Source organism: Geotrypetes seraphini, chromosome 2, assembly GCF_902459505.1.
Source record: "Geotrypetes seraphini chromosome 2, aGeoSer1.1, whole genome shotgun sequence".
Classification (NCBI taxonomy): Eukaryota; Metazoa; Chordata; class Amphibia; order Gymnophiona; family Dermophiidae; genus Geotrypetes; species Geotrypetes seraphini.
Window position 1 is genome coordinate 116,510,229 of NC_047085.1, and position 25,324 is coordinate 116,535,552.

A 25,324-nucleotide genomic window follows, 5' to 3' on the forward strand; every position below is an offset into this window, starting at 1 on the left:
TATGCAAATCAACGGGTGTTATAATTATGATTTTCCAAGGGCTGCTGAGCAGAGATGGTGTGCATCTATCAAAAAAGGAAAGAAGACCAGATGCTGTAAACAGCACCTAAATTGGTAGCTGCCTATAAAAACGGCACTGGCCACGTGTCAATCACACTTAGGCGCCATTTAAAGAATTGTGGCTAACGGCATCTACCACAAAACATAGGAGTCTGCAAAGTAGGCCGGGGTTTTACTGGCCTACATTATAGATGCCTATGTTCTATTGAGAATCACGTCTAAGGTCATCTACACCCCTAACAACACCTACTTTGACCTTAGGCGCTTCCTCAGATGCAATTACAATGTTTTGTTTCAACGAGTTTTTAATAATTTTTTAATGTCACGGTCAATAACCGCACCAATTAAAGCAATTAAGTTAGGCGGCTGTATGACTCTATTTCTAGAATCAGGCCTGGCAGTGGCGTGCTCAACGTTGAAGGCGTTCTGGAGTGAATTTTTTGAAAAAACAGATGACGCCGCTCTAATGAAAACACCAGCGCTTTAAGATGAGTATATAAAAATTTTGATGATTTATAATCTGTGCACAGTGGTGGGGATCGTCCCCAGTTAAGATCACATTTCTATAGGTGGAGTTTTTTTTTATTGCCTATGATAATATAAGCAACAACACAAAAAGGCAGACCTAGTCACATCAAGGTTCATTCGGAGGACGCTCAGGGACACAGACTGTACACACAAACCACGTTCAGTATCGTGTGAATGAGATCAATGTAAAGGGTGCTCTCAGTGTGAATCATCAGCGATAGGAGTCCAGCTCCAACACTTCACTTCTAGGTAGAGGCGGTAAGCCCCCACCCGCACACCATCATAGAGCACCCAGGGTGTGCTAGAAATCAAAACAAACTTTCACCAATTAAACCAATGAATAGACAAGTGAATAAATCAATATAAATCAGACAATGTAACCTGAGCGACCCCCAAACGAACCCTGCCAGCCGGACCCCCCGAAAAATGCAACCACAAAATCAAAAAGTCACCATACAAAAGAAAAATAAGTGAAATACTTATCTGCGAATGAAAATCACAAAACTGCAACGCAAAAAACCGCGCCAGGAGAAGAGGTTCAACCGTGCTGGTTTTGGGGAGGAGCCCTTCTTCAGGAACCTGTCCCCCGACGGAAACAAAAACGCTGAGGTCAGCTGGAGGGCAGCTAAAATTAGTTGGTTGCCGTCTCATGAAAGACATTCTTGAGGCTTTTCCTCCACCGTTTTTTCAAATGCTAGTTTTCTGTGGGTATCCCACCACTGGCTGGTAACATTATACTGTTGTTATTATTTTTGTATTTAGCTGTTACCATCCTTATAATTCTTGAGAGATATTTAAATACCTACATGGCATAAATATGCATGAGGCGAGTCTCTTTCAATGGAAAGGAAACTCCAGAGTGAGAGGGCATGGAATGAAGTTAAGAAGTGATAATAATAATAATCTAAGGAAATACTTTTTTACAGAAAGGGTGGTAGATGCGTGGAATAGTCTCTCAATAGAGGTAGTGGAGACAAATTGTGTCTGAATTCAAGAAAACGTGGGACAAGCACATGGGATCTCTTAGGGAGAGGAGGAGATAGTGGATGCTGTGGATGGGCCATTTGGCCTTTATCTGTCGTCGTTTCTATGTTTCTAACCTATCTGTAACCCTTAAGGGCTGATTATGAATACTACTAACTTATGGTTGGCAGTAGGTGCTAGTTTTAATTCCCTTCCTCTTCCTGGTGAGAGTGTGAGTGTATGTGAGAGAGTGTGAGAGTGTCTATGTCTAACAGAATTCATTAAAATCTCATTTCTGGAGACTTGGTCACCTTTTTCCTGAGATGATCACATATGGGTCAGACCAGAGAAATATAAAACTCAATATTCTGGTTCCAAAAGTGGCCAATTCAGGTCACAAAGTATCTGAAAGGACTGCATAAATCCATGCTGCTTATCTCCAGGGATAAGCACTAAAATTCCCAAGTTCACTGTATCGATTGTACAGGAAAGGCCCATAAACTATGTCTTGATTTTATAATCTAGTTTATACTATATTGTTAATAGTATTTAGCTGAATCATAAATATAGAACATAACAGGGAAAAGTGGATCTGCAGTATCAATATATTCCTCTAGTATCAGGGCAACTAGCCGAAAGCAAAACTGGATGATGCCAGTTCATATAAGGTTTTATATAAAGACTTGCTGATCCTAATCCAGAGCAGTTCTCACATTGTGAAAGTAATATGATGCAAAGGGCAATAGCCTTCTATACAAAGTTTTCTTTGTATGTTGTGTTTTTAAGGCTTTCTTTAAAAAACATGATCTCCCTAATGCAAGCTGTACAATTCTTATGCTATTTTCATAGCTGCTAATGAGAAGTGGTATGTTCATAGTGTGGCTCACATATGTAGAAAGGAGAGTAGTAGAATAGGAAAAGAAGAAGGAGCATCAGAAACTTTAAATATAAAAATATATTTCTGACATTATGAATCATGTTACTAAAACTGGGCAGTTCAATGATTTTGCATGTTCAAAGACCAGACATTAGTTACATGGGAGACCTTACACACTTCAAAACAATGACTTTGATTACAGCGAAGTGCACTGGTTTCCCATAGCCCTAGAGCAGAGGTTTTCAACCCAATCCTCGAGGCATACCCAGCTAGTTGGGGTTTTTAGGAAATCCCCATTGAATTCTCAGGGGATATCAAGAAAACCCCAACTGGCTGGGTATGCCCTGAGGACTAGGTTGAAAGCCTCTGTTCTAGAGTCACATGTTATATTATGTGTGATAATGTCAAGTTGCTCCACACAATGTTGGAAGCAAGCCTGAATATCAAGTTTGGTTGGGGGAGATGTTATCGAGCTGAGTTAGGAATTTAACTTGCATTATTTGCCTCTTAGTGCCACTTAAAGGTCGCTAACGCAGATTGTCTTATACTAATGTGGTGATATGTATGTCACCATGGGTTATATAGTCATGAGATGCAAACACAGCTAAAAGCATCTCATGACTAAGCAAAGACTGGAATGTAATTTATGATGAATAGTGGATGCATACCACAAGTTGCATTATGGCTATAAAATCATGGTAAAATAATCCTAGCCCTATGGAAACATGATCCCTAGCAGTGGTAACACAAGACTCTGACTAGGGGCACCACTATGGAGATGGCACCGCCAAAATAAGAGTGACTGGGGATCACTTCTGCCCTACTTAGACCTTCAATAATGGAGGGGAGAGATGGATGTTGTGTTTTTAAGGATTATCGCCGCAGCCCCCTTAAGATCCATTCCAAGAGCATTGGACTGGCGTTAAGGTCTAGCGCGCACGCGCGCTATTCCATGTGTTAAGGCCCTAATGCACCTTAGTAAAAGGAGCCCTAAATACAAATAAGACAAAAGTTTTATGATTTAATAATCAATTATCTTTGGTCTCTACATAGATTGCATTGGAATCTGGAGCTTCTCTTAAAGTTGAAAAAAAACAACCAAAGTATTAGGGGTTATTTTGGACCCTTCCTTGACATACAAGGATCAAATCGCAAATTTATGAAAGAAAATCATGTATGTAATGAGACAGTTGAGAATGGTGAAATCATTTTGCATTGGTGGTTCAGATGTTGATATTGAGGCCCTATGCCCATACTGATAGAATAACATTGCTTACGAGGTGGCTTAATATGCATGGTTATGGGTGATAAGTGTTTTGACCGTACAAAAAAAATCATCTAACCTTGTTTAGAGTAATGTTACGATCAAGTTCTTGCAGCAGGGTAACAACTAGAAATAGTAGGTAAAGGGCCAGAGGCCTGGAATGTCTTACCAAAAAAGTCAGAACTTGTGGACTGTTATCGTATTTTTAGATGACATCTGAAACCCTGGCTTTTCCAGAAATATCTTTGTTAGGATTCAGATGAGGGATATCAGATTAATATGATGCGGTGGGAGTTTAATGTAACTGTATCTACACATTGTGGTGAGGTAGATTATAAGGGGGAAATTCTGTAAATGGTCTAAAAAGAGGCGCCTATAATGTAGGTGCCTATCTCATGTCAATCATGCTTAAGCATCTTTACAGAATCTTGCCTACCGGCGCCTAAATTAAAACTTAGGTGCTTGTAATGTAGGCCAGAGTTTTAAAGGCCTACATTATAGGTACCTAAGTCATTTAGAGAATTGTGCCTAGTCCTTCTCCACCCCTAAACACACGTACTTTGGCGTTAGGCACCCCTAGGTGTTGTGCAATAGGTGCCTACCTTTTATAGAATCTCGCCTAAGAAGATGGGCACCTATCGCCCAATTAATTTAAATTATGAGCTTGTAAGTTAGGTATCTACCATTAGGCGCCTCTTATAGAATTTGCCTTTAACTGCCTATGTTAAATTAAATTAGAATAAAGGGTGCCCATTCTTACCGAAGCCTTAACTGGAGACAAAAGAAATTCTATCAGAAACAGATAAGAACGATTTAAAGGATGGCCAAAATAAACCAAATAATTGAAACAGGGAAAAAAATGGGGAAAAAAAGACATAAATGGATGTTACTGAAAGTAGGTATACTCATATTTTAAAACATTAAGAAGTACATAGTTCCTATAACAAGAGTCTGTTACTTACTTTGATAATGTTTTATCATGTCACTGATGCAAGTAAAAGTAATTCTCGGCGAGATATAATAGCCGCCATTGTCTAGAGACCTAATTTTGTAGTGCTTTATAACATCGCCATGTTGTGGGTCATTATCTCTGATGGATAAGGAGAAACTGCCTGTATGAAAAACAGCAGCATTAAAGAAATATTAAACCCGCCATAGACACATTACTGAATAGCTCTTTGTTATAATTATTAGAGCTCTCACATAAATGACAAGCTGGTCTCTGAACTGTAAGATTTCACATGCTCAGAAACATTTAGACGTTAATCAGTAAAACAGGTGTTCATAAAGCAGAACTTGGTGGGTAACATCAGTCATTCTCATCAGAAAGAAAACATATTAAAACAATGATTGTAATGTGCTACTGATGCCTTTTCTTTTACAATCTAATGTAGGGGGTCTTTTACTAATGTTTAGCACATGTTATGTGCTGCAAGACCCAGAGGAACAAAATGGCAAATAACATACGCTAATCATTAGTAAAATATCCCCATAGTTAATTATGTGCTTCAAAGATAGTTTTGGGTGTCCAATGGGAGGCTCAGGCTTGATTTACTGATGTGGCTCTGATCAAAGAGTTAACTAAGATCAAAGGTGATGCTCACAGTTCCAGAAGGGAGAGAGAGATGGTGCCACTAACAGCAACATCTGTGGCTTGGAACAGAGAAGAGCTCCAAGAGAAATCAAAATGGATTTTTCTCTCGTTATTTCAGCACCAGCATGCAGCCAAGGTGCAGAAAAAAAGGAGGCATGAAAAAAAAATTGGTTTATGTTAGCCAAAGCCTTTGTCATGTCACAAAGACTAGCTGCACTGGCCTGATGGTGAAGAACAGCAGGCACTGCTGGCTGATGGGGACTGAGCATTTCTAGTACTTCACAATGCTCTAGAACAGGAGTAGGCAATTCTGGTCCTTGAGAGCCGGAGCCAGGTCAGGTTTTCAGGATATCCACAATGGATATGTATGAGATGGATTTGCATGCACTGCCTCCTTGAGATGCAAATCTCTCTCATGCATATTTATTGTGGATATCCTGAAAACCTGACCTGGCTCCGGATCTTGAGGATCGGAATTGCTTACCCCCTGCTCTAGAACAGTGATTCTCAATCCAGTCCTTGGAGCATGCCCCAGCCAGGTCGTGTTTTCAGGATATCCCTAATCACTAAACATGAGACTGATTTGAATACAAAGGAGGCAGTGCAGGCATATCTCGCTCATTCATATTCATTGTGGAGTTCCACAGGGGTATTCTACTTCTCCTGTACTTTTTAATATCTTTATGAATTCTGTGCAGACATTGGTTCTGTCGGGTGAAGATCTTTTACTCTCTTATGCCGATGATATTTTTTGGTTAATTCTAGTGGAAGGGATATTGTAAATGCCAATATTAAGATCAGGGATTGTATTGGAAAACTTGAAAGATGGGTTTTGTCCTATAAACTAAAACTAAATACAAATAAGACAAAAGTTTTATGATTTAATAATCAATTATCTTTGGTCCCTACATAGATTGCATTGGAATCTGGAGCTTTTCTTAAAGCTGAAAAAAAACCAACCAAAGTATTAGGGATTATTTTGGACCCTTGACATACAAGGATCAAATCGCAAATTTATGAAAGAAAATCATGTATGTAATGAGACAGTTGAGAATGGTGAAATCTTTTTTTTTTTTTAAACATCATTTTGCATTGGTGGTTCAGATGTTGATATATTATCACAACTCGATTACTGTAATAACATTAGAATTTGCTGTCACCATTCTACCAACATTACCAAACTTGCAATAAATCCAAAACAAATTAAAAAATGGTATAAAGTTTTGGCCGCAGCTTTATTTCAAACAACTTTAACAGTATTCACCATTTATTTTTGCCATTGTATTTAAGCTCTTCCCATCGCCCACTTTTCCCTTTTTATTCCAGTATGTCTATGGGCTCCTTTTACGAAGGTGCGCGTTTTTAGCACACGCACCAGATTAGTGCGTGCTAGCCAAAAAACTACCGCCTGCTCGAGAGGAGGCGGTAGCGGCTAGCACACGCTATTCCGTACGTTAAGGCCCTAACGCGCCTTCGTAAAAGGAGCCCTGTATGTCTAATCCACCCCCACACTTTTTTGTTTATTTTTCCTATTTTAATTTTAAAATGTTAAAGTTTTAATTTAATTTTAACAATACTCTGATAATTGTAAACCGTTTAGGTATGTTTTTGATAAATGGTATATCAAAGAACAAATAAACTTGGAAACTTCATAATAAACTTCAATACATTCCAAATCCCCAATGCGGCCATCCCAATGCTCCCTATTTCCCCCTGAGCTCATCCCTCTACTCATCCCTTGCCTCTTCAAACCTAATATGACCTACAGTATCATCAGGTCATACTCCCTTCCCCCAACTCATGGTGGTGATGCTCATGAGTGATCCATATTGAATCCCTCACCTTATGGCAGTCACCCACGAGTGATCCATTTCAATCCCCCCTTTAACAAGTACATTAATTCAGTCCCCTGCCGCATTTACAATATATGTTTTTAATTCATCCCCAACATCCACCTAATGCTGCGACCGCTCCCAAACCCCCTACTCCCACCCCATACACCCTCACTCTCCCCCATCTCAACCAATATTTTCCCCTTTTTCCATTCAAAACACAAAATATTCCCCAAAAAGAGGTGGGAGGGAGGGAAAACACATTCACTCACGACCTCCCAACAGTCCACCACCTGAAACAGAATTTCAGCACTATCCCGCCAAATCTCTCCACACTCTTTCAGCCAATCAACCTCCCCCATCCACTCACCCTCTCCCCCATCCAAAAAAACTCCTTACAAAATAGCTGACCTGCTCATCTAATGTTATTTTCTCCACCAGTCAAAACTGGTGGGCCCCTTTTCTTTGTATATGAAGTTAAACTCAAAAATAGTAAAAAAAAAAAAAAAAAAAAATTCCAGCTGATTCAAAATACTGCAGTGAGATTGATATATGATCTGAAGAGATACAATAGTGTTTCTGTATTTTATAACAAACTTCATTGGTTACCTATAGAGAAACCTATAGAGCTTAAAACTGTTTGTCTGATTCATCACATTATACAGGCAGAGGCTTCCAACCATCTCACTTTGATCTTTTCAAGTTTGCATTATTCTTCTAATAGAGTAATACATTTTTATTGCAGTTTTCCCCTTTTAGAAGTATATGTTTTAATCGTCAATTCAATTCTTCTTTTACATATGCTGCTATTGTTATTTGGAATGATTTACCCATACAAATAAGGACAGACGTTTACTATTGGAAATTTCATAGAATGTTGAAAACATTTTTATATGATAGATTGTAAAGTTAGTATTTTTTATTAAAGAATTGTAAGTATTTTTTATTAAAGAATTGTATTTTCCCATACAAGATTAGATTAGATCAGTGGTCTCAAACTCAAACCCTTTGCAGGGCCACATTTTGGATTTGTAGGTACTTGGAGGGCCGCAGAAAGAATAGTTAATTTTTTCTTATTAAAGAAATGACAATTTTGCATGAGGTAAAACTCTTTATAGTTTATAAATCTTTCCTTTTGGCTAAGTCTTAATAATAATATTGTAATTTATAGGTAAAGAGACATATAATCAAAATGGTTTTATTTTACTTTTGTGATTATGATAAATATACCGAGGGCCTCAAAATAGGACCTGGCGGGCCGCATGTGGTCCCCGGGCCGCGAGTTTGAGACCACTGGATTAAATAGTCTGAAAACCCAGCTGGTTGGCTGTGTCTCAAGGACTGGATTGAGGACAGTTCTAGAAGATTCAGGAGCTAAAGCATGTTTTTCTTCCATTCTTAATGTTCTTTCATGTCAACTTTTTTCTTTTTTTTACTAACTCCATAATAATTGTTAAAGTATAGATTGTTCAGCAGTTGAACAGGATTATAACAATTACATAGCTCATATAAACTCAAGAAAAACCTGACAACATTAATTTTATATAAAGTTTCCATCGTGCATCAGCTGTATTCCAGATACGCAAAAATATTCCTGAACAATGTAGCTAGAGTTCTGTGCAATGCTAGAGCTGGGTGTTCAGCCTACATCAAAAATTCTCTCTTGCTGTAAAGACTTTCAGGATAACTCTAAATACATTTGGGTCTCAGCTCCCCTTATATTTACTACTATGCATTCAGGTTGTGCTTTTTTTTAGCATTTTTTTTCTTTTCAACCTAAATTCAGTATTAAAAAATCTATCATTTCTATAATATATATAATATCCAACCTTCTGATGACCACCCCAGACTATAGGACGTTCAGAAAAGAAATAAAAACCACACTTTTCAAGAAATTCCTGAAGCAGCAATAACACCACGACCTCTTAGTAACTCTAAAACTGACATTTGATCTACCCATTACTGCACTAATAATAACAAAAGAATCTCCACTATTCCACCTATTAACTCTTTTACAAACCACCTCACCCTCAACAACCCGCAAAATGTTTATAAGATCTACAATTTACCTCTCTAGCTAATCATTGTAACTCTGTTCTTTTTTAAATTAACCTTTTGTAATCCGCCTTGAACCGCAAGGTAATGGCGGAATAGAAATCCCTAATGTAATGTAATGTAATGTAATATCACTCATCTTAATACAAATTATAAAAAAAACAAGTTCTAAAAAGCATGATAAGGGTAAAAGTAAATAGAACATTATAACCTGAATTTAAATAACAACCATTACTACTAACTAGTTAAAGGTGGTCCAAACTAAACTTAAAATTGTTTTCAAGTCTTAAATCAAAGGATCATACAAAGAGAGTCTTCAGATTCAGAGTCAGATACATATTCTCTTGTAATACACTTTTCTGCTAAGTCTCATCTAGATAAGGCAAGGGCCTAAGTGAAAATATACTTTTTTGATCTCCCAGGACAACCCAGAATTTAGCTGGATACAATATTGAAACTGAAACATTGATTTTCCAAATATGTTAATATTTTGTTTCTAGGTCTTTGCAAAACAAAAATAAAATTTTAAAAAATTATGTACATGGGGTCACAGTAGATATCAAAGATGTGAAATTATTTGTTCTTTATCCTTAAAATTTTTGGTTCATGAATTATTGAATAAGAAATCACTTTTCACACTCTAGTTTTGAGTGTGATCATCAAGATGTTGTCCCTATATCCCCATTATGCACCTGATTAACATCTCAAGTCTCAGGATAGGGTTAGAGCCTGAGAGAGAAAGAAAACCTAGACTGGTATCTCATTGAGGGGAAGGAATTTCAGAGTTCAAATAGACTCCCAGCTAACTAGAGGGTGCCAGAAAGAGAGAAAGGAATGAGGGCCTTTAAGAATGGTTGCAAAACCGGTTCCAGCCGGTTTAGCATGCCAGTATTTTACCGCCTGGTTATCAGAACGGCTCACCGTGGTCTTTTCCAAACTTCCTAGCAGCCTCTGACTCTGCCATGCAAATGTAGTGCGACAAGGTAATTACTATTAAAAAGGTAGTGAAATGGACTCATTAATATTTAAACAAGCACTCCGGGCAATTCTCTATCATTGCTGGGTGATTCTCAAAGTGAAGCACTGGCTTTTAATGACCAAAATTACTGGCTAGTCTGGGGATACTGGTACTGTGAAAAGTGCATCTCAGGCAAGATAAACCCCCTCTTTTACAAAGGTGCGCTAAGCTTTTTAGTGGGCGCTAAATGCTAACACATACATGTTATTCTATGGACGCATTAGCAGTTAGCGCACGCGTTGATTTAGTGCATGCTAAATCCGCGCTAAAACGCTTAGAATGCCTTTGTAAAAGAGGGCCTAAAAATTTAAAAAACCACGCTATTCACAAAAATTATAGCCAAATAGTGATGGAGAAAAAAAAATCTCAAAAGCATGTGCCTCAAGTGTGTGTATTAGAGGCGTATAAAGGTGTGTCTTGCATGCGCTTGTTGAAAGCTAACAATTGCACCTCCCTTCCCTTCCCCTCCATCCGATAGCGTAGGCACGCCTATGATAGATACAACGATCCGGAGATCAGTTGCTGTGGACTAAGATTGTACAAGTCAGTTACCTAAATACTTCAAGAACAGATATGTTTTTAGGTGTTTCCTAAATTCCCCATAAGTAGTAGGCATAAGCAGTTGTTCCAGATCTTCACCCCATAATGCTGCCTGATGTGAGAAAAGATGTTGATTATGACTTTTAAATTTACATCCTCCCTCCCTGCCCCCCTCCCCCAAATCCGACCCAGCCACTATTGGGACTTATTAACCGTCATTTTCATGAAGAGATTCACCCAAAGCAGTTCACAATACATTGAATAGTAATCAGGTACTCTTACTCCTCCCCCCTTTTACAAAATCATAATGTGGTTTTTAGCATCGGCCGCAGCGGTAACAGCTCTGATGCTCATAAAATTCCTGTGAGCGTTGAAGTTGTTAAGGCCAGCGCTACGGTTTTGTAAAAAGGGGGGGGGGGGAGATTAGGTATTTTTTCCTATCTGTCCCAGAAGGTTCACAATTTAATTGTACCCGGAGCAATGGTGAGTTAAATGACTTACCCAGAGTCACAAGGAGCAGGCTGGGATTGAACTCACAACCTCAGGGTGCTCAGGCGGCAGCTCATACCACTGTGCATATATTTTACTGTAGTTTCACAGAAACTATTACCATTTTCTTAAGTTTAGTTTGACTTAAAGCATGCCTTTTACCTTTTAAAGTTTCACTCTCTCTAATAAGGAATGCTCCAGGACTGTTTGCTGGTGCTAGAAGCTGTCTTTCAGCATCCTTCCTCGTAATGTCTTTGAAGAACCAACTGAAACACATTTTAAACAAATAATTTTTTTTTTCTGACCAAAAATAAATACGGTGATTGAAGACAAAAAAAAAAAAAAAAAGCAAGCAATTTTCAAACAAAAATATTAGGAACCTACTCTTCTGTTTCTAATGTGTTGACTTTTGCTACATAATTGCTGGGAATGAAGCCTTCTTTCTTGGTTGACAGAGATTTTGCTTTCCACCACTCTCCATGTCTGAAATAAAAGTGCATTTATTATAAAACATCTTTGCTTTATAGAAACATAGAATACTATAGCAGATAAAGGCAATAAGATCTATCTAATCTGCCACAACTGTACCTTCCTTTTGCAATACTGCAGACCCATAGCTAATAGCCTTGCTTCCTTGCAACAACTCTCTCTAAGTCTTACTCAGCAGTTTAACAAGATTTTGCTCCTAACTCCATTGAGCAGCTAAAGAGTTTAATTATTAAAGCAGTGTCAAAAGTCATGCTGTAACAGTCGTAAAATAATGATGGCTGATATGGGGATCTACTTCTGACTTAGGGCTCTTTCACTAAGGTGTGCTAATGGATTTAGAGTGTGCTAAATGCTAAGATTCCAGTTAGAGAATGACACGGTGACAAAATTCATCACTGTTCCCGTCCCCGCGGATAACCGCGGGAAACCATCTTCATTTCATTCTTTAAGGAGAGAGGGAAGAATCAGAATATAATTGGGCACAACCACTGACCCGCAAGCTTTGCTTTGAAGAATGCTGGTGTAGAAGGACCGAGGTTGAAATAGACACTAGAAAATGACATGGGATTATTTCCTGCGGTTATCCGCGGGGACGGGAACGGTGATGAATTTTGTCACCGTGTCATTCTCTAATTCCAGTCATGGTACATGGGCTTGTCGTGCCACTGGGGCTTGCGTGCATCGGTAAAGCTGAAAGCTATGCCTTCGGTAGTTTCACTACCAAGGCAGACAGGTTTCAGTGGAGATGTCAGACTAATGATGTACCAACCATCTGGGCAGCAGCAGATGGACAGTTTTGGAGGTGGAGGATAGTGTTTGACGCGACAACATCGTATTTATACTGCGCAGAAGAAAGGCCCGATAATCTACTTCTGCATTCTGCCACAAAAACTTGATATGATCATCAAGTCGCTAGGACATGATGGCGCCTAACAAATTCTAAGAATCCCATTTTATTCCTATGAGCTTCTTAGGATTTAGTTCGTGCTAAATCCATTAGTACACTTTAGTAAAAGGAACTCCTAATTCCTTGGATGAGAGGATTTCAAGGATCCTTAGAGATTGACAGCAATAGCAGCAGAGTGGTCTTTTGGAAGTGGGGGAATTTATTATTTCTATAAAGCTTTGAAATAGTGGGGGCATTTATCTGGGAGACAGCAGCACCTGCCTCCCAGATAAATGCCATTGAGAAAGCTATTCTACGGTACTAACCAGATCGTGCTGCTGAATATCTTTACAGACTACCACATTATATCCAAATATGGCCAGGGCTGTGCGGTAGCAGAGCCAGGAGTTCCCCATTTAGAAGCGATATTCAGCCCACTATCTGGATAACTTATCTGGACAAGTAAGGATAGGGTAAAAGCAGTCCTTGTGACTCTGGGAAAGTCACTTAAGTCTCCTTTGCCCCAGGTGCATAACTTAGACTGTGAACCCACTAGGGACAGAAAAATACGACTTGAATTTAAGAACGCGGTCGTGGCTTCATTTGATTTTGCTGAGCAGTATTTCCAGTGGCATGGACTCCTACAGCATATTCAGGACTGATGCAGGGCCACATTAAGAACGGTGTGTGGTTGTTAGCCCTTTTGTCAGCTGGGAGCAGAGGTAAGCAGGAAGAATTTTAAAATCTACAAGTTCTGAGTTACATACAAATCTGACTTAAGAACAGCTTTAAAAACATAACTCGTTCTTAACCCGGGGACTGCCTGTAGTATATGTAAACCACTTTGACTGTACCCACAGAAAGGCAGAATATCAAATCCATGACCCTTTACCCTAGCTGGGTAAGATGAATATTGCCGCTGCCCTGATAGTGTTGGACATTCACTGCAGTATCTGGATATTCAGCAGTAGGCACTACTTGGATACTGGGGAACATGAGCAAGGCTGCTATGGTCCTTTTTTGAACTACTGTATGTTTCCAAAGTTTAAACAGTAAGAAGATAGAATAGGCGCTAGAATAGCAAGCTCAGTATCCTCCAAGTGGGAATGGATAGATAGCAAAAATTGTTATTGAAAATGATTCTTATACGTATGAGGTGGTCATTTATGGAACAAATTACATGTTAAGCCCCCTATGGATCAATATAAAGGCTGTCTTTTCCTTATAATGACTGGGATAGCCATCCAGATGATAACCCGATACTGGAAGACCTATGATCGTTTAAATTTTCCTTTCTGGTGGGCAAATCTTTGCTCCAGATTTGAAAGGATGAACGCTGATAATTTGGGGCATGGTAATATATTTAAATTGGGCCCATTGACATCTTATGTTACTTCATTAGAATAGGTTTTTGATTGTGAGTCAGTTTTTGTTTATTTTGGTACACATCCAGGGAAGGATTGGAGGGGGTTATTTCTGTCATAATTTGATATTTAATTAAACTTGGGATGGGTGGGAGGATGGAAGGATATGGCTAATAGGGTAAGGTTAATGGGTAAATCTATATTTCTGTGTTTTATTAAATTATCATTAGGTGGGTGGGTAGGGATAGGGGAGAAATTGGCTGGTTATGTATATCTGAGTTGAATGTGCTTTTATTGAACGATTCTATGTAATATATTTGTGTAATGCACTGTCGAAGTTTGAAAATCGAATAAAGAATTTATAAAGAAAATGATTCTTATAGCATCAAAGTATACAAGAGGGGTTTTTATTGTTTTTTTTAAAATCACAGCTGGCAGTAACAAAAGACCAGAAGTCTATCCAGCTGGAAGATCAATGCTTTTCCATCTGAGCCATGGAGTACACAGAGGAAAGGACAGCAACGCAAAGGTGAAGACCTTATAATACCAAGTGTGCTAGAAGAATTGGTTATCCTATTCCAGGGGGAAAGGATTGGTCCTTGGGGATAAAAAGGGGGTGACTGGAACAGACAACTTCTGTTTATTGGTTCAATCTTCCATTCTAAGTATGCTTGACTACTGTAATATCATTTACTTGGGAACTTTTAAGAAAACCCTTCAACGACTTCAAGTTATTCAAAACTCGGCAGTTAGATTGATCTTTGGTTTGAGATAGAGAGTTGCGCGGGGACAGAAATCCCACCCGTCCCCACCTGTCTCCGCCAAAGTCCCACCCGTCCCCACCCGACCCCGTGAGGAATCCCACCCATCCCCACCCGTCCCCGTGAGGAATCCCTCCGTCCCCACCCGTCCCCGCGAGGAATCCCCTCCATCCCCGCCCGTCCCTATAAACTTCAGAAATAGTTATTTCATTTAATTATGCTACTGAATTAAAGGCTCTGGTAGAAACCCATTTACAAATAAGCAAAAAGACTTTATTAATTTGGAAATATTAATTGGGAAGAATACATACTTTGTAAACGGGTTTCTACCAGAGCCTCTTTTGTTTATAAATTTTTATCAACACAACTAATATACTACCAGTTGGAACCCAAGCACAGTACCGGGTAAAGCTTTGGATTCTCGCCCAGAAATAGCTAAGAAGAAAAAAAAAAAAAATTTAAATTGAATCAGGTTGGGCAGACTGGATGGACCATTCGGGTCTTTATCTGCCGTCATCTACTATGTTACTAAGCAAAAGCAAAAAAAAAAAAAAAAAGAAATAGAATTCTTTTCCTACATTTGTTGCCTGGTTTCTGCTTTCCTCATGTTCTCATTCAGTTCCTTCCATCCACTGTCTCTCTTCCTTCTGCGTCTTCCATTTGCTCTGTTACTGTGCCTCTCCCTTTCTCCCCCCTTCCAAATTGGTCTGGCACCCATCTTCTTCCCTCCGCTCCCCCCCATAGTCTGGCATCTCTGTCTTCTTCCCTGCCAGCGTCTTCACCCCACTCTCTCTTCCCCATGTCCTGTCAGCATCCTTCTCCCCCCTCTGTCTTCCACATGTGCTTTCAGTGTCCTTCTCCCCCCTCTGTCTTCCCCATGTCCTTTCAGCGTCCTTCTCCCCATCTGTCTTCCTCATGTCCTTTCAGCGTCCTTCTCCCCCCTCTGTCTTCTCCATGTGCTTTCAGTGTCCTTCTCCCCCCTCTGTCTTCCCCATGTCCTTTCAGCGTCCTTCTCCCTCTCTGTCATCCCCATGGCCTTTCAGCGTCCTTCTCCACCCCCCCGTCTTCCCCATGTCCTTTCAGCGTCCTTCTTCACTCCTTTGTCTTCTCCATGTGCTTTCAGCGTCCTTCTCCCCCGTCTTCCTCATGCCCTGTCAGCGTCCTTCTCCCCCTTCTGTCTTCCACAAGTGCTTTCAGTGTCCTTCCCCCCCATCTTCCCCATGGCCTTTCAGCATCCTTCTCCCCCCTCCTTCTCTCCCGCCCCGGGTGCAGCACAGCCAGCCAGGTCCCTTACTTTTGTGGCGCTTCCCCGACCGACCGACCGACAACAGCCCCGGTCTGACAAACCTCCCTGCCCTTAACCGCGATTCTAAATTTCCTTCTTACAGCTGCTGTAAGAAGGTAATTTAGATTCGCGGTTAAGGGCAGGTAGGGAGAAAAGCCGCGCGACTTAGTACATCCAGCCCCGCAGGAACCCCGCGACCCTCGGAGGCGTCCCCATGGGATCCCCGCGACCCTAGGGGGCGTCCCCACGGGATTCCCGTGACCCTAGGGGGCATCCCCACGGGATCCCCGTGACCCAAAGGGGGAACCCGCGGGATGCCCACGGGTCCCGCGGGATTCCCGTCGTCCCCATTCCCGTGCAGCTCTCTAGTTTGAGACTAAGGTAAGTAAACACCGATCTGGGGCAGGGGAGAGTATACACACTTTCGAGTCTGGGGTTGGCTCACATTATAATTCTGGGTCACATTGTAATTCTGGGTCTAAGGGGAGTGCACATTGTAATTCTGGGTCTAGGGGGAGTACACATTGTAATTCTGGGTCTAGCGGGAGTACACATTGCAAATTGTACTAAAGGAGTTCAAGTAGCCCAAGCAGGAATACCCCCACAGGGTACACACATTTCCGAGTCTGGGATAGGAACACACTGTAGTTCTGGGTCTGGGGAGTCCGGGATAGGTGCACATTGTAACTCTGGTCTATGGAAAGTACAAAACATGCGAATAATGCTAAAGGTGTACAAGTAGCTCAAGCGGGAACATCCCCACTGAGACGTAACAAACATACAACATGGAGGGCTATGTACGTAAGCGCCCATAGTCTGGGAAACAAGATCCTGGAATTAGAAACAGAAATGAGGAATGCCGACCTGGATGTGGTGGCGATATCTGAGACCTGGCTCACGGACTCCCACGGGTGGGACATGGTCATACCAGGTTACAACATGCTTCACCGGGACAGGGAGGGCAAAATGGGAGGAGGTGTAGCATTATATACTAAAGATGACACTAAGGTCACCAGAATCACAGATGTCCACTACATTGGGGAATCCCTTTGGGTAAATTTGGCCAGAGGGAAGGACAAATGCCTGTATCTTGGTGTAAAATACAGACCCCCCCAAGACAACAGGATGACCTAGATATGGAATTAATCGGAGATATAGAGAATATCACCTTGCGTGGGGACACAGTATTGTTAGGTGACTTCAAAATGCCTGATGTGGATTGGGACACGCTTTCCTCTGCTTCTGGCAGCAGCAGGAGGTTATTAAACTCTATGAAGGGAGCAAGACTCAGGCAACTGGTGTTGGAACCAACAAGGGATCAGGCAATACTGGACCTGATACTTACCAATGGAGAAAGTGTCACAGAGGTCTCGGTGGGCGACACATTGGCCTCCAGTGACCACAAAATGGTATGGTTCAATCTCAGGAAAGGTTTCACTAAATCTACCACACTGACCAAGGTCCTCAAATTCAAGGACACAAACTTCAAAGAAATGGGAGACTTCTTTCAGCAGACGCTACAAAGACAAGCAGAAACCGATAACGTGGAAGAAATGTGGTCGACTTTGAAAGCCACCATACAAGAAGCAACAAACCGCTATGTTAAATCAGTAAGTAAACGGCGAAGGAACAATAAGCCACAGTGGTTCTCTGCGGAGATTTTGGACCTCATCAAGGAGAAGAAAAAAGCATTCATCTCTTACAAACAATCAGGGAAACAGGACTCTAGGGAAGTCTATCTGGCCAAGTCAAAAGCCATCAAAACAGCAGTTAGGGAGGCCAAATTCCGCATGGAGGAGTCTCTAGCGAAGAACATCCAGAAAGGAGATAAATCCTTCTTCAGGTATATCAGTGACAGAAATAAGAACTCAGGCGGGATAGTATGTCTTAGGAAACCAGACGGAGACTATGTAGAAGCGGACTCAGAAAAAGCCCAACTGTTAAATGAATACTTCTGCTCAGTCTTCACCTGCGAGGCGCCAGGACTCGGCCCTCAGCTACAGACAAGGGTTGACGCAGATGACCCGTTTAGTAATTTCGAGTTTATACCCAGCGGTGTCTACTGCGAGCTGTCAAAGCTTAAGGTTAACAAGGCAATGGGGCCTGACAACCTACACCCCAGGGTGCTCAGGGAGTTGTGTGATGTCTTTGCGGAACCGCTATCCGCGCTCTTTAATCTCTCCCTTAGTACGGGTAACGTCCCGTTGGACTGGAAGACGGCTAACGTCATTCCACTCCACAAGAAAGGCTCCAAGATGGAGACAGCAAACTACAGACCGGTGAGTCTCACATCAATAGTGTGCAAACTAATGGAAACTCTAATCAAACGCCAATTGGATACGATCCTGAATGAGGAGAATCTACGGGATCCCCATCAACATGGATTTACTAAGGGGAGATCCTGCCAATCCAACCTGATCAGCTTCTTTGACTGGGTGACGAGGAAGCTGGATGTTAGGTGGAGGGGTAGCACTATACACTAAGGATAACATCAAAACTACCAGGATTACAGATGTTAGATACTCTGGGGAATCCCTCTGGGTGAATCTGGCCAGAGGAAATGAAAAATGCCTATACCTTGGTGTGATATACAGACCTCCGAAACAGCAGGAAGACAAAGACTTAGAACTGATAGAGGACATAGAGAACATCACTCTACGGGGAGACACAGTGCTATTAGGGGACTTCAACATGCCCGATGCAGATTGGAACACACTCTCCGCGACTACGTGTGGCAGTAAAAGAATTTTGAACTCCATAAAGGGTGCACGACTCAAGCAAATGGTGTTGGAGCCCACCAGGGACCAAACGATACTGGACCTGGTACTCACCAACGGAGATAGCGTCTCGGATGTCTCAGTTGGAGACACACTGGCCTCCAGCGACCATAATATGGTATGGCTTAACCTTAAGAAAGGTTTCTCAAGGTCAAACACGGCAACTAGGGTTCTCAACTTTAGAATCACAGACTTTGACCGTATGGGAGATTTTGTCCGTCAGGAGTTACATAAACAAGCACTACCTAACAATGTGGAGGATATGTGGTCGACTCTGAAGTCCACCCTACACGAAGCAACAAACCGCTACACAAGAACAATGAGTAAACACAGGAGGAACAAAAGACCCCAATGGTTCAGTGCAAAAATTTTGGACCTCGTTAAAAAGAAAAAAGAAGCATTTATCACCTACAAGCATAAAGGTAAACGAGAGGCGAAAGAAGACTATCTAGACAGATCTAAAGCTGTCAAAATAGCAGTCAGAGAGGCCAAACTCCAAATGGAAGAAGATCTAGCACGGAACATTAAAAAAGGGGATAAATCCTTCTTCAGCTATATTAGTCACAGGAAAAGAAATAAAAACGGGATAGAATGCCTGAATAAATCGGACGGTAGCCTTGTAGAATCAGATTCTGCCAAGGCAGAATTACTAAACGAATACTTTTGCTCAGTCTTCACCTGTGAAGCACCGGGAGCTGGTCCACTGCTTCAAACGGGAGACAACCAGAAGGACCCGTTTCAAGATTTCGAGTTTACACCCAGTTGCGTCTACTACGAACTATCAAGACTCAAAGTAGATAAAGCCATGGGACCAGACAACCTACATCCCAGAGTACTAAGAGAATTGAGTGAAGTCCTGGCAGAACCATTATCTGTTCTTTTCAATCTCTCCCTAAGCACAGGAAGAGTCCCCTTGGACTGGAAAACTGCCAACGTTATCCCACTCCACAAAAAGGGATGCAGGACAGAGACGGCAAATTACAGACCAGTGAGTCTCACGTCTATAGTGTGCAAGCTCATGGAAACACTGATCAAACGACATCTTGACATAATCCTAGACGAGGAAAACCTACGTGATCCCCACCAGCACGGATTCACCCAGGGCAGATCTTGCCAATCTAACCTGATTGGTTTTTTTGACTGGGTTACTAGGCAGCTAGATGCCGGAAAATCAATGGATGTGGTGTATTTGGACTTCAGTAAAGCTTTTGATAGCGTCCCACACCGAAGGTTATTGAACAAACTGAAATCAATAGGGTTAGGGAACACTCTAACTACATGGGTTGAGGATTGGCTGAGTGGTAGACTTCAGAGGATGGTGGTAAACGGTACCCCTTCCAAAACGTCAGGCGTGATCAGTGGAGTGCCGCAAGGCTCGGTCTTGGGCCCGATTCTATTCAACTTATTCATAAGAGATATGACCCAAGGACTTAGAGGAAAGGTATCAATGTTCGCCGACGATGCCAAACTTTGCAACATAGTAGGTAAAAGCATTTTGCCTGATAATATGACGCAAGATCTACTACTGCTTGAACGGTGGTCAGCAACATGGCAACTAGGCTTCAATGCTAAAAAGTGTAAGGTAATGCACCTGGGTAAGAAAAACCCGCACAGAACTTACATACTAAATGGTGAGACCTTGGCCAGGACCACGACGGAACGTGATCTAGGGGTGATCATTAGTGATGACATGAAGGTTGCAAATCAAGTGGAGAAAAGCTACCTCCAAGGCAAGGCAAATGATGGGTTGTATCCGTAGAGGTTTTGTCAGCAGGAGACCTGAAGTTATGATGCCGCTGTACAGGTCCATGGTGAGGCCTCACTTGGAGTATTGCGTTCAATTCTGGAGACCACACTACCGGAAGGATGTGCAGAGAGTCGAGTTGGTTCAGCGAATGGCCACTAAGATGGTCTGGGGGCTCAAAGATCTCACGTATGAAGAAAGACTGAATAAACTGAGGCTGTACTCACTTGAGGAATGAAGAGAGAGGGGTGATATGATTGAAACATTTAAGTACATCACGGGCCGTATCGAGTCGGAAGAAGATATCTTCTACCTCATGGGACCCTCGACCACCAGGGGGCATCCGCTGAAAATCAGGGGAGGGAAGTTCCATAGCGACTCCAGAAAATACTTCTTCACTGAAAGAGTGGTGGATCATTGGAACAAACAGGTGATTGAGGCCAACAGCGTGTCGGACTTTAAGAGAAGATGGGATATTCACAGGGGATCCCTAGGGGAGTGAAACCAGAATGGGCAGACTTGGGCTATAGCCCTTTTCTGCCGTCTTTTTCTATGTTTCTATGTTTCTATGATGTTGGGGAGTCCCTGGACATCGTATACCTGGACTTCAGTAAAGCATTCGATAGCGTACCACACCGCAGGTTGCTGAGCAAGATGAGTTCTATAGGATTGGGCGACACATTGACAAAATGGGTTGGGAACTGGCTTGGAGGTAGGCTTCAGAGGGTAGTGGTGAATGGCACCCCCTCCGATATGACGGAGGTAATCAGTGCAGTGCCGCAGGGCTCGGTCCTGGGCCCAATCCTATTCAACATCTTTATAAGAGACTTGGCAGAAGGGCTGCGAGGTAAAATAACATTATTCGCCGATGACGCCAAACTAAGCAATGTAGTGGGCAAAAGCACAACAGACATAAATTCAATGTTCGACAACATGATGCACGACCTACTCCTACTTGAGCGCTGGTCTAGGTCCTGGCAACTCAGCTTCAATGCCAAAAAATGCAAAGTCATGCACCTGGGCAGCCAAAATCCATGCAAGACTTACACCCTTAATAGTGAGATCCTAACAAGAACTGAAGCAGAATGAGACTTAGGGGTGATCATCAGTGATAACATGAAGACTACCAATCAAGTGGAGCAAGCTTCATCCAAGGCAAGGCAAATCATAGGTTGCATACGCAGGAGTTTCGTCAGCCGTAAGCCTGAAGTCATTATGCCATTGTATAGATCCATGGTGAGGCCCCACCTGGAATACTGTGTGCAATTCTGGAGGCCGCATTACCGTAAGGATGTGCTGAGACTGGAGTCGGTCCAGAGAATGTCCACCCGGATGGTCTCGGGACTCAAGGATCTCCCGTACGAGGAACGGCTGGATAAGTTGCAGCTGTACTCACTCGAGGAACGCAGAGAGAGGGGTGACATGATTGAGACATTCAAGTATCTCACGGGCCGCATCGAGGTGGAAGAAGATATCTTCTTTTTCAAGGGTCCCGCGGCAATAAGGGGCATCCGTGGAAAATCAGGGGCAGGAAACTGCACGGGGACACTTTTTCACTGAAAGGGTGGTTGATCGCTGGAATAGTCTTCCACTTCAGGTTATTGAGGCCAGCAGCATGCCTGATTTTAAGGCCAAATGGGATAGACACGTGGGATCTATTCACAGAGAAAGGTAGGAGAGGGTCATTTGGGTGGGCAGACTAGATGGGCCGTGGCCCTTATCTGCCTTCTATTTCTATGTTTCTATGTTTCATATAAGTCCCTATTACCAAAAATTGCACTAGTTGTCCTTGGAAGCAAGAGTTTTGTTCAAATTCTCTTGTCTTTGTTTTAAATCAATATTTGGGTTGGTTTGGTCTCTCATTTTAGACTGAACTGTTCTAACAGGCCTACTCGTGGAATTCACATGTTCACTTATCCTACAATAAAAGCCTGTCGATATAAAAGATTCTTGGATAGAACTCTTGCTTTCCAGGCAGGTAAATTGAATTAATGGTTGGGTAATATCATTATGCATTCCTCATCCTACTCCAGTTTTAGAAAATTAGTAAAAACAAAATTATTTAATCGATTTGTTAGTTAAGGTTTTACTGTTTTTACTTTCATATTGTATGTAAGTACTGATGATTTTATGTTGTTGTTATTCCTTGATTGTCCAGCACTTCTTGTTGTAAACCGCCTCGAACTATTATGGCTTTGGCAGTATTTAAGAATAAAATTATTATTCCCAAAACTTTAGGCCACTGTATCGCTGTAAAGTCTGGAGGCAAATTGCTTGTGATATTTGAAATCCTAATTGAAGTTCACTAGCTTATGATCACCTGTCTCTTGAATATGAATTGCTTGACATTAAAAATGATGGTACTTTGAATTATTTAGTGGACATTTATGTATTCTAATCAAAACTCAAGACCAGCTGCTAAATCCTTCTACATGATAGAGTAATTATTCCTGTGTAAAACCATCATTAACTTGGAAAATGAAAGAACTTTGTTCTGACAAACTTGACATCTTCATTTGGGAAGGAGCTGGGGCTTCCTTGCCTCACCATATAATTGAAAGTCATAATGCTGATTTTTAAAGAAAAAGCCACAGACTTCTTGGCAAAAATACAGCAACTAATATATACCAGTACATGTCTTCATACCTTGATATATTTTTCACACTACTGTCTATAAAAATAATCATCAAAATGCATTAAGAAGGGAAGCTGCAGAAAGGAGCTCTCGTTTTTCAAGACAATGTACCTGCTCACAAGGCTGGTAAAATGATGGATGTTTTGACACAATTAGGGTTTCAGTGCATAGGCCATCCACCCTACTCACCATCTGACTATTTTCTGTTTCCAAATGTTAAAAAGTGTTTTAAAGGATGACAATTTTTGAGTGATTTGGAGTTAATTGCAGTGGCAGAACAGTATTTCAGTGATCAGACTTCAGAGTTGGGTTACAGAAACTTCTGTGAACTTAGTGGGTGAATATGTGGAATAACTTGTAAGTTTCATGGCTCCATGCCATTCCCTTCTTGGTTCGGCTGAGAACTTTTCAGCACCCCCTCACAGACCTCTCTCTATTTTTTTTAAAGTACTCAGAGACCTCACAGTGATCTTCTTCAGCTGTTTCCTTAACCCATGGCTGCTGACTTGGGTAGGAGAGCCTGATCAAGCCAGGGCCTTGGTGGTAACAAATTATTTCTGCTTTACAGAGGACTTGACGGTGCCCTTAGAGAGACTGTACATTTAATAATGTTAAAAATATTTTAGCAGTTTTGTATTCACCTTGTTTAGATTTTCACTTCAATTTCACTTCATACAACAGAAGGAACTTGATTCTTCATCCACAAGTATCATTTAGAGCAGGGGTGTCCAACCTGTGGCCCGAGGGCCAGATGCGGTCCAGTGAAGTATTTTGTGCGGCTCCGGTCGAGGGCGATGCAGTGTTTTTCTCTGCTGCCCCCGGGTGTTTACCATCTTGCCGGCTCCCTCCTCTCTCTTGCTGCAGTGTTGCGCATTTGTGCGGCCCCAAAAACATTTTTTTTTGACCAATGTGGCCCAGGGAAGCCAAAAGGTTAGAAACCTCTGATTTAGAGCAACCCAAGTACATTGACTGGACATATGTGGGCTCTGTGTAACAACATAATGTAACAATGTCTTGTAGACTGCTAGCACCTTGGCATTCTAAGTGGTTCACAATAAAAAGAGCAGGAACAATTCCTGGAATTACATACAATCAAAATGGTACATAAAAAAATTCATGATTTAATATTAATACAAAGGCCCCCTTTTACAAAACTGCAATAGCAGTTTCTAGCGTGGGGAGCCACGCTGAATGGCCTGCACTGCTCCCGACGCTCATTGAGTTCCTATGAGAATTGGAAGCAGCGCGAGCCATTCAGCGCGGTTCCCTGCGCTAGAAACTACTATCGCAGTTTTGCAAAAGAGGGGGAAAATGTTACTTTTAATTATCTATACTTAACCTAAATCTAATGTCATATTGAAATAAGACCATTATTAGATTATAGGAATTTATAAAACAGTTCAGTCTTAAATATTTTCCAAAATACCATACAAGAAATTATTATGGGCTTTGTTAAGGCAAATTTTGCAAACATAGTTAATCTGAGTTTGCTGTGACAAAGGGTATTAACGGCTTATAAAGTCAAGTCTTTTGGGGTTTTTTTATTTTTAGTTAGGTGTTTACGTATCTCTACAATTGCTTTTTTCATAATGAAACCAATTTCTATTTTAACTGCATTTTTTAAATAGCAAAATGTGAAAAATGTATAAGCGCACGAAGACTCTTTATAAGGCACTGTTATATTTAGAGTCAGAGAGAGATATCTTTTGTCTGAGGCAAATCCTGCCTCTTGATCTCCCCCCATAGTGTCCAGCAGATTTGATTATCATTATATACTTGCATTGGACAAGGAAAATCAGTCTTCAAGATGACAAACTAGCCTTGCTCCCACTTACTCCTCAATCACTTTCAGTCGTTCTCCTTTCTTGAAAGACAAATCATCTTGGTGGATTCCTTCATAAGGATATAAAGCTACTACAATGTTCCCATGTTCTTCTTCTATTAAACACACACAAAAAAGGCAAAATTATTTCATTTTACCAATTCATTCCAAGCGGCCAAAAACTGATCAATTTAGCAGATAAACATACCTTCAGCTTTTTGAAACCTCTGGCCTGGTAGAAGCTGAGAATCTGCATTGTTTGATGTCTAGAACAAAAAAAGTTGTCAGTGAATTCCCCACAGGAGTGATTTTTATTGAACATCCAAATAAAGATAAATGCA

At 41.4% G+C, this 25,324-nt stretch overlaps 1 protein-coding gene across 11 annotated transcripts in view; it reads right to left on the minus strand.

Moving 5' to 3' along the window:
- The window catches only part of LYN (LYN proto-oncogene, Src family tyrosine kinase), a 242,633-nt gene that overhangs the window by 53,481 nt on the left and 163,828 nt on the right, over window positions 1-25,324 (minus strand). For all 11 annotated transcript variants that reach the window (XM_033933634.1, XM_033933638.1, XM_033933635.1 and 8 more), the window contains exons 3-7: window positions 25,192-25,249; window positions 24,997-25,099; window positions 11,605-11,703; window positions 11,383-11,486; window positions 4,655-4,804 (exon numbers count right to left, since the gene is read on the minus strand). In XM_033933634.1, the coding sequence (XP_033789525.1) occupies window positions 4,655-4,804; window positions 11,383-11,486; window positions 11,605-11,703; window positions 24,997-25,099; window positions 25,192-25,249 (514 nt within the window). The remainder of the gene's footprint in view (window positions 1-4,654; window positions 4,805-11,382; window positions 11,487-11,604; window positions 11,704-24,996; window positions 25,100-25,191; window positions 25,250-25,324) is intronic.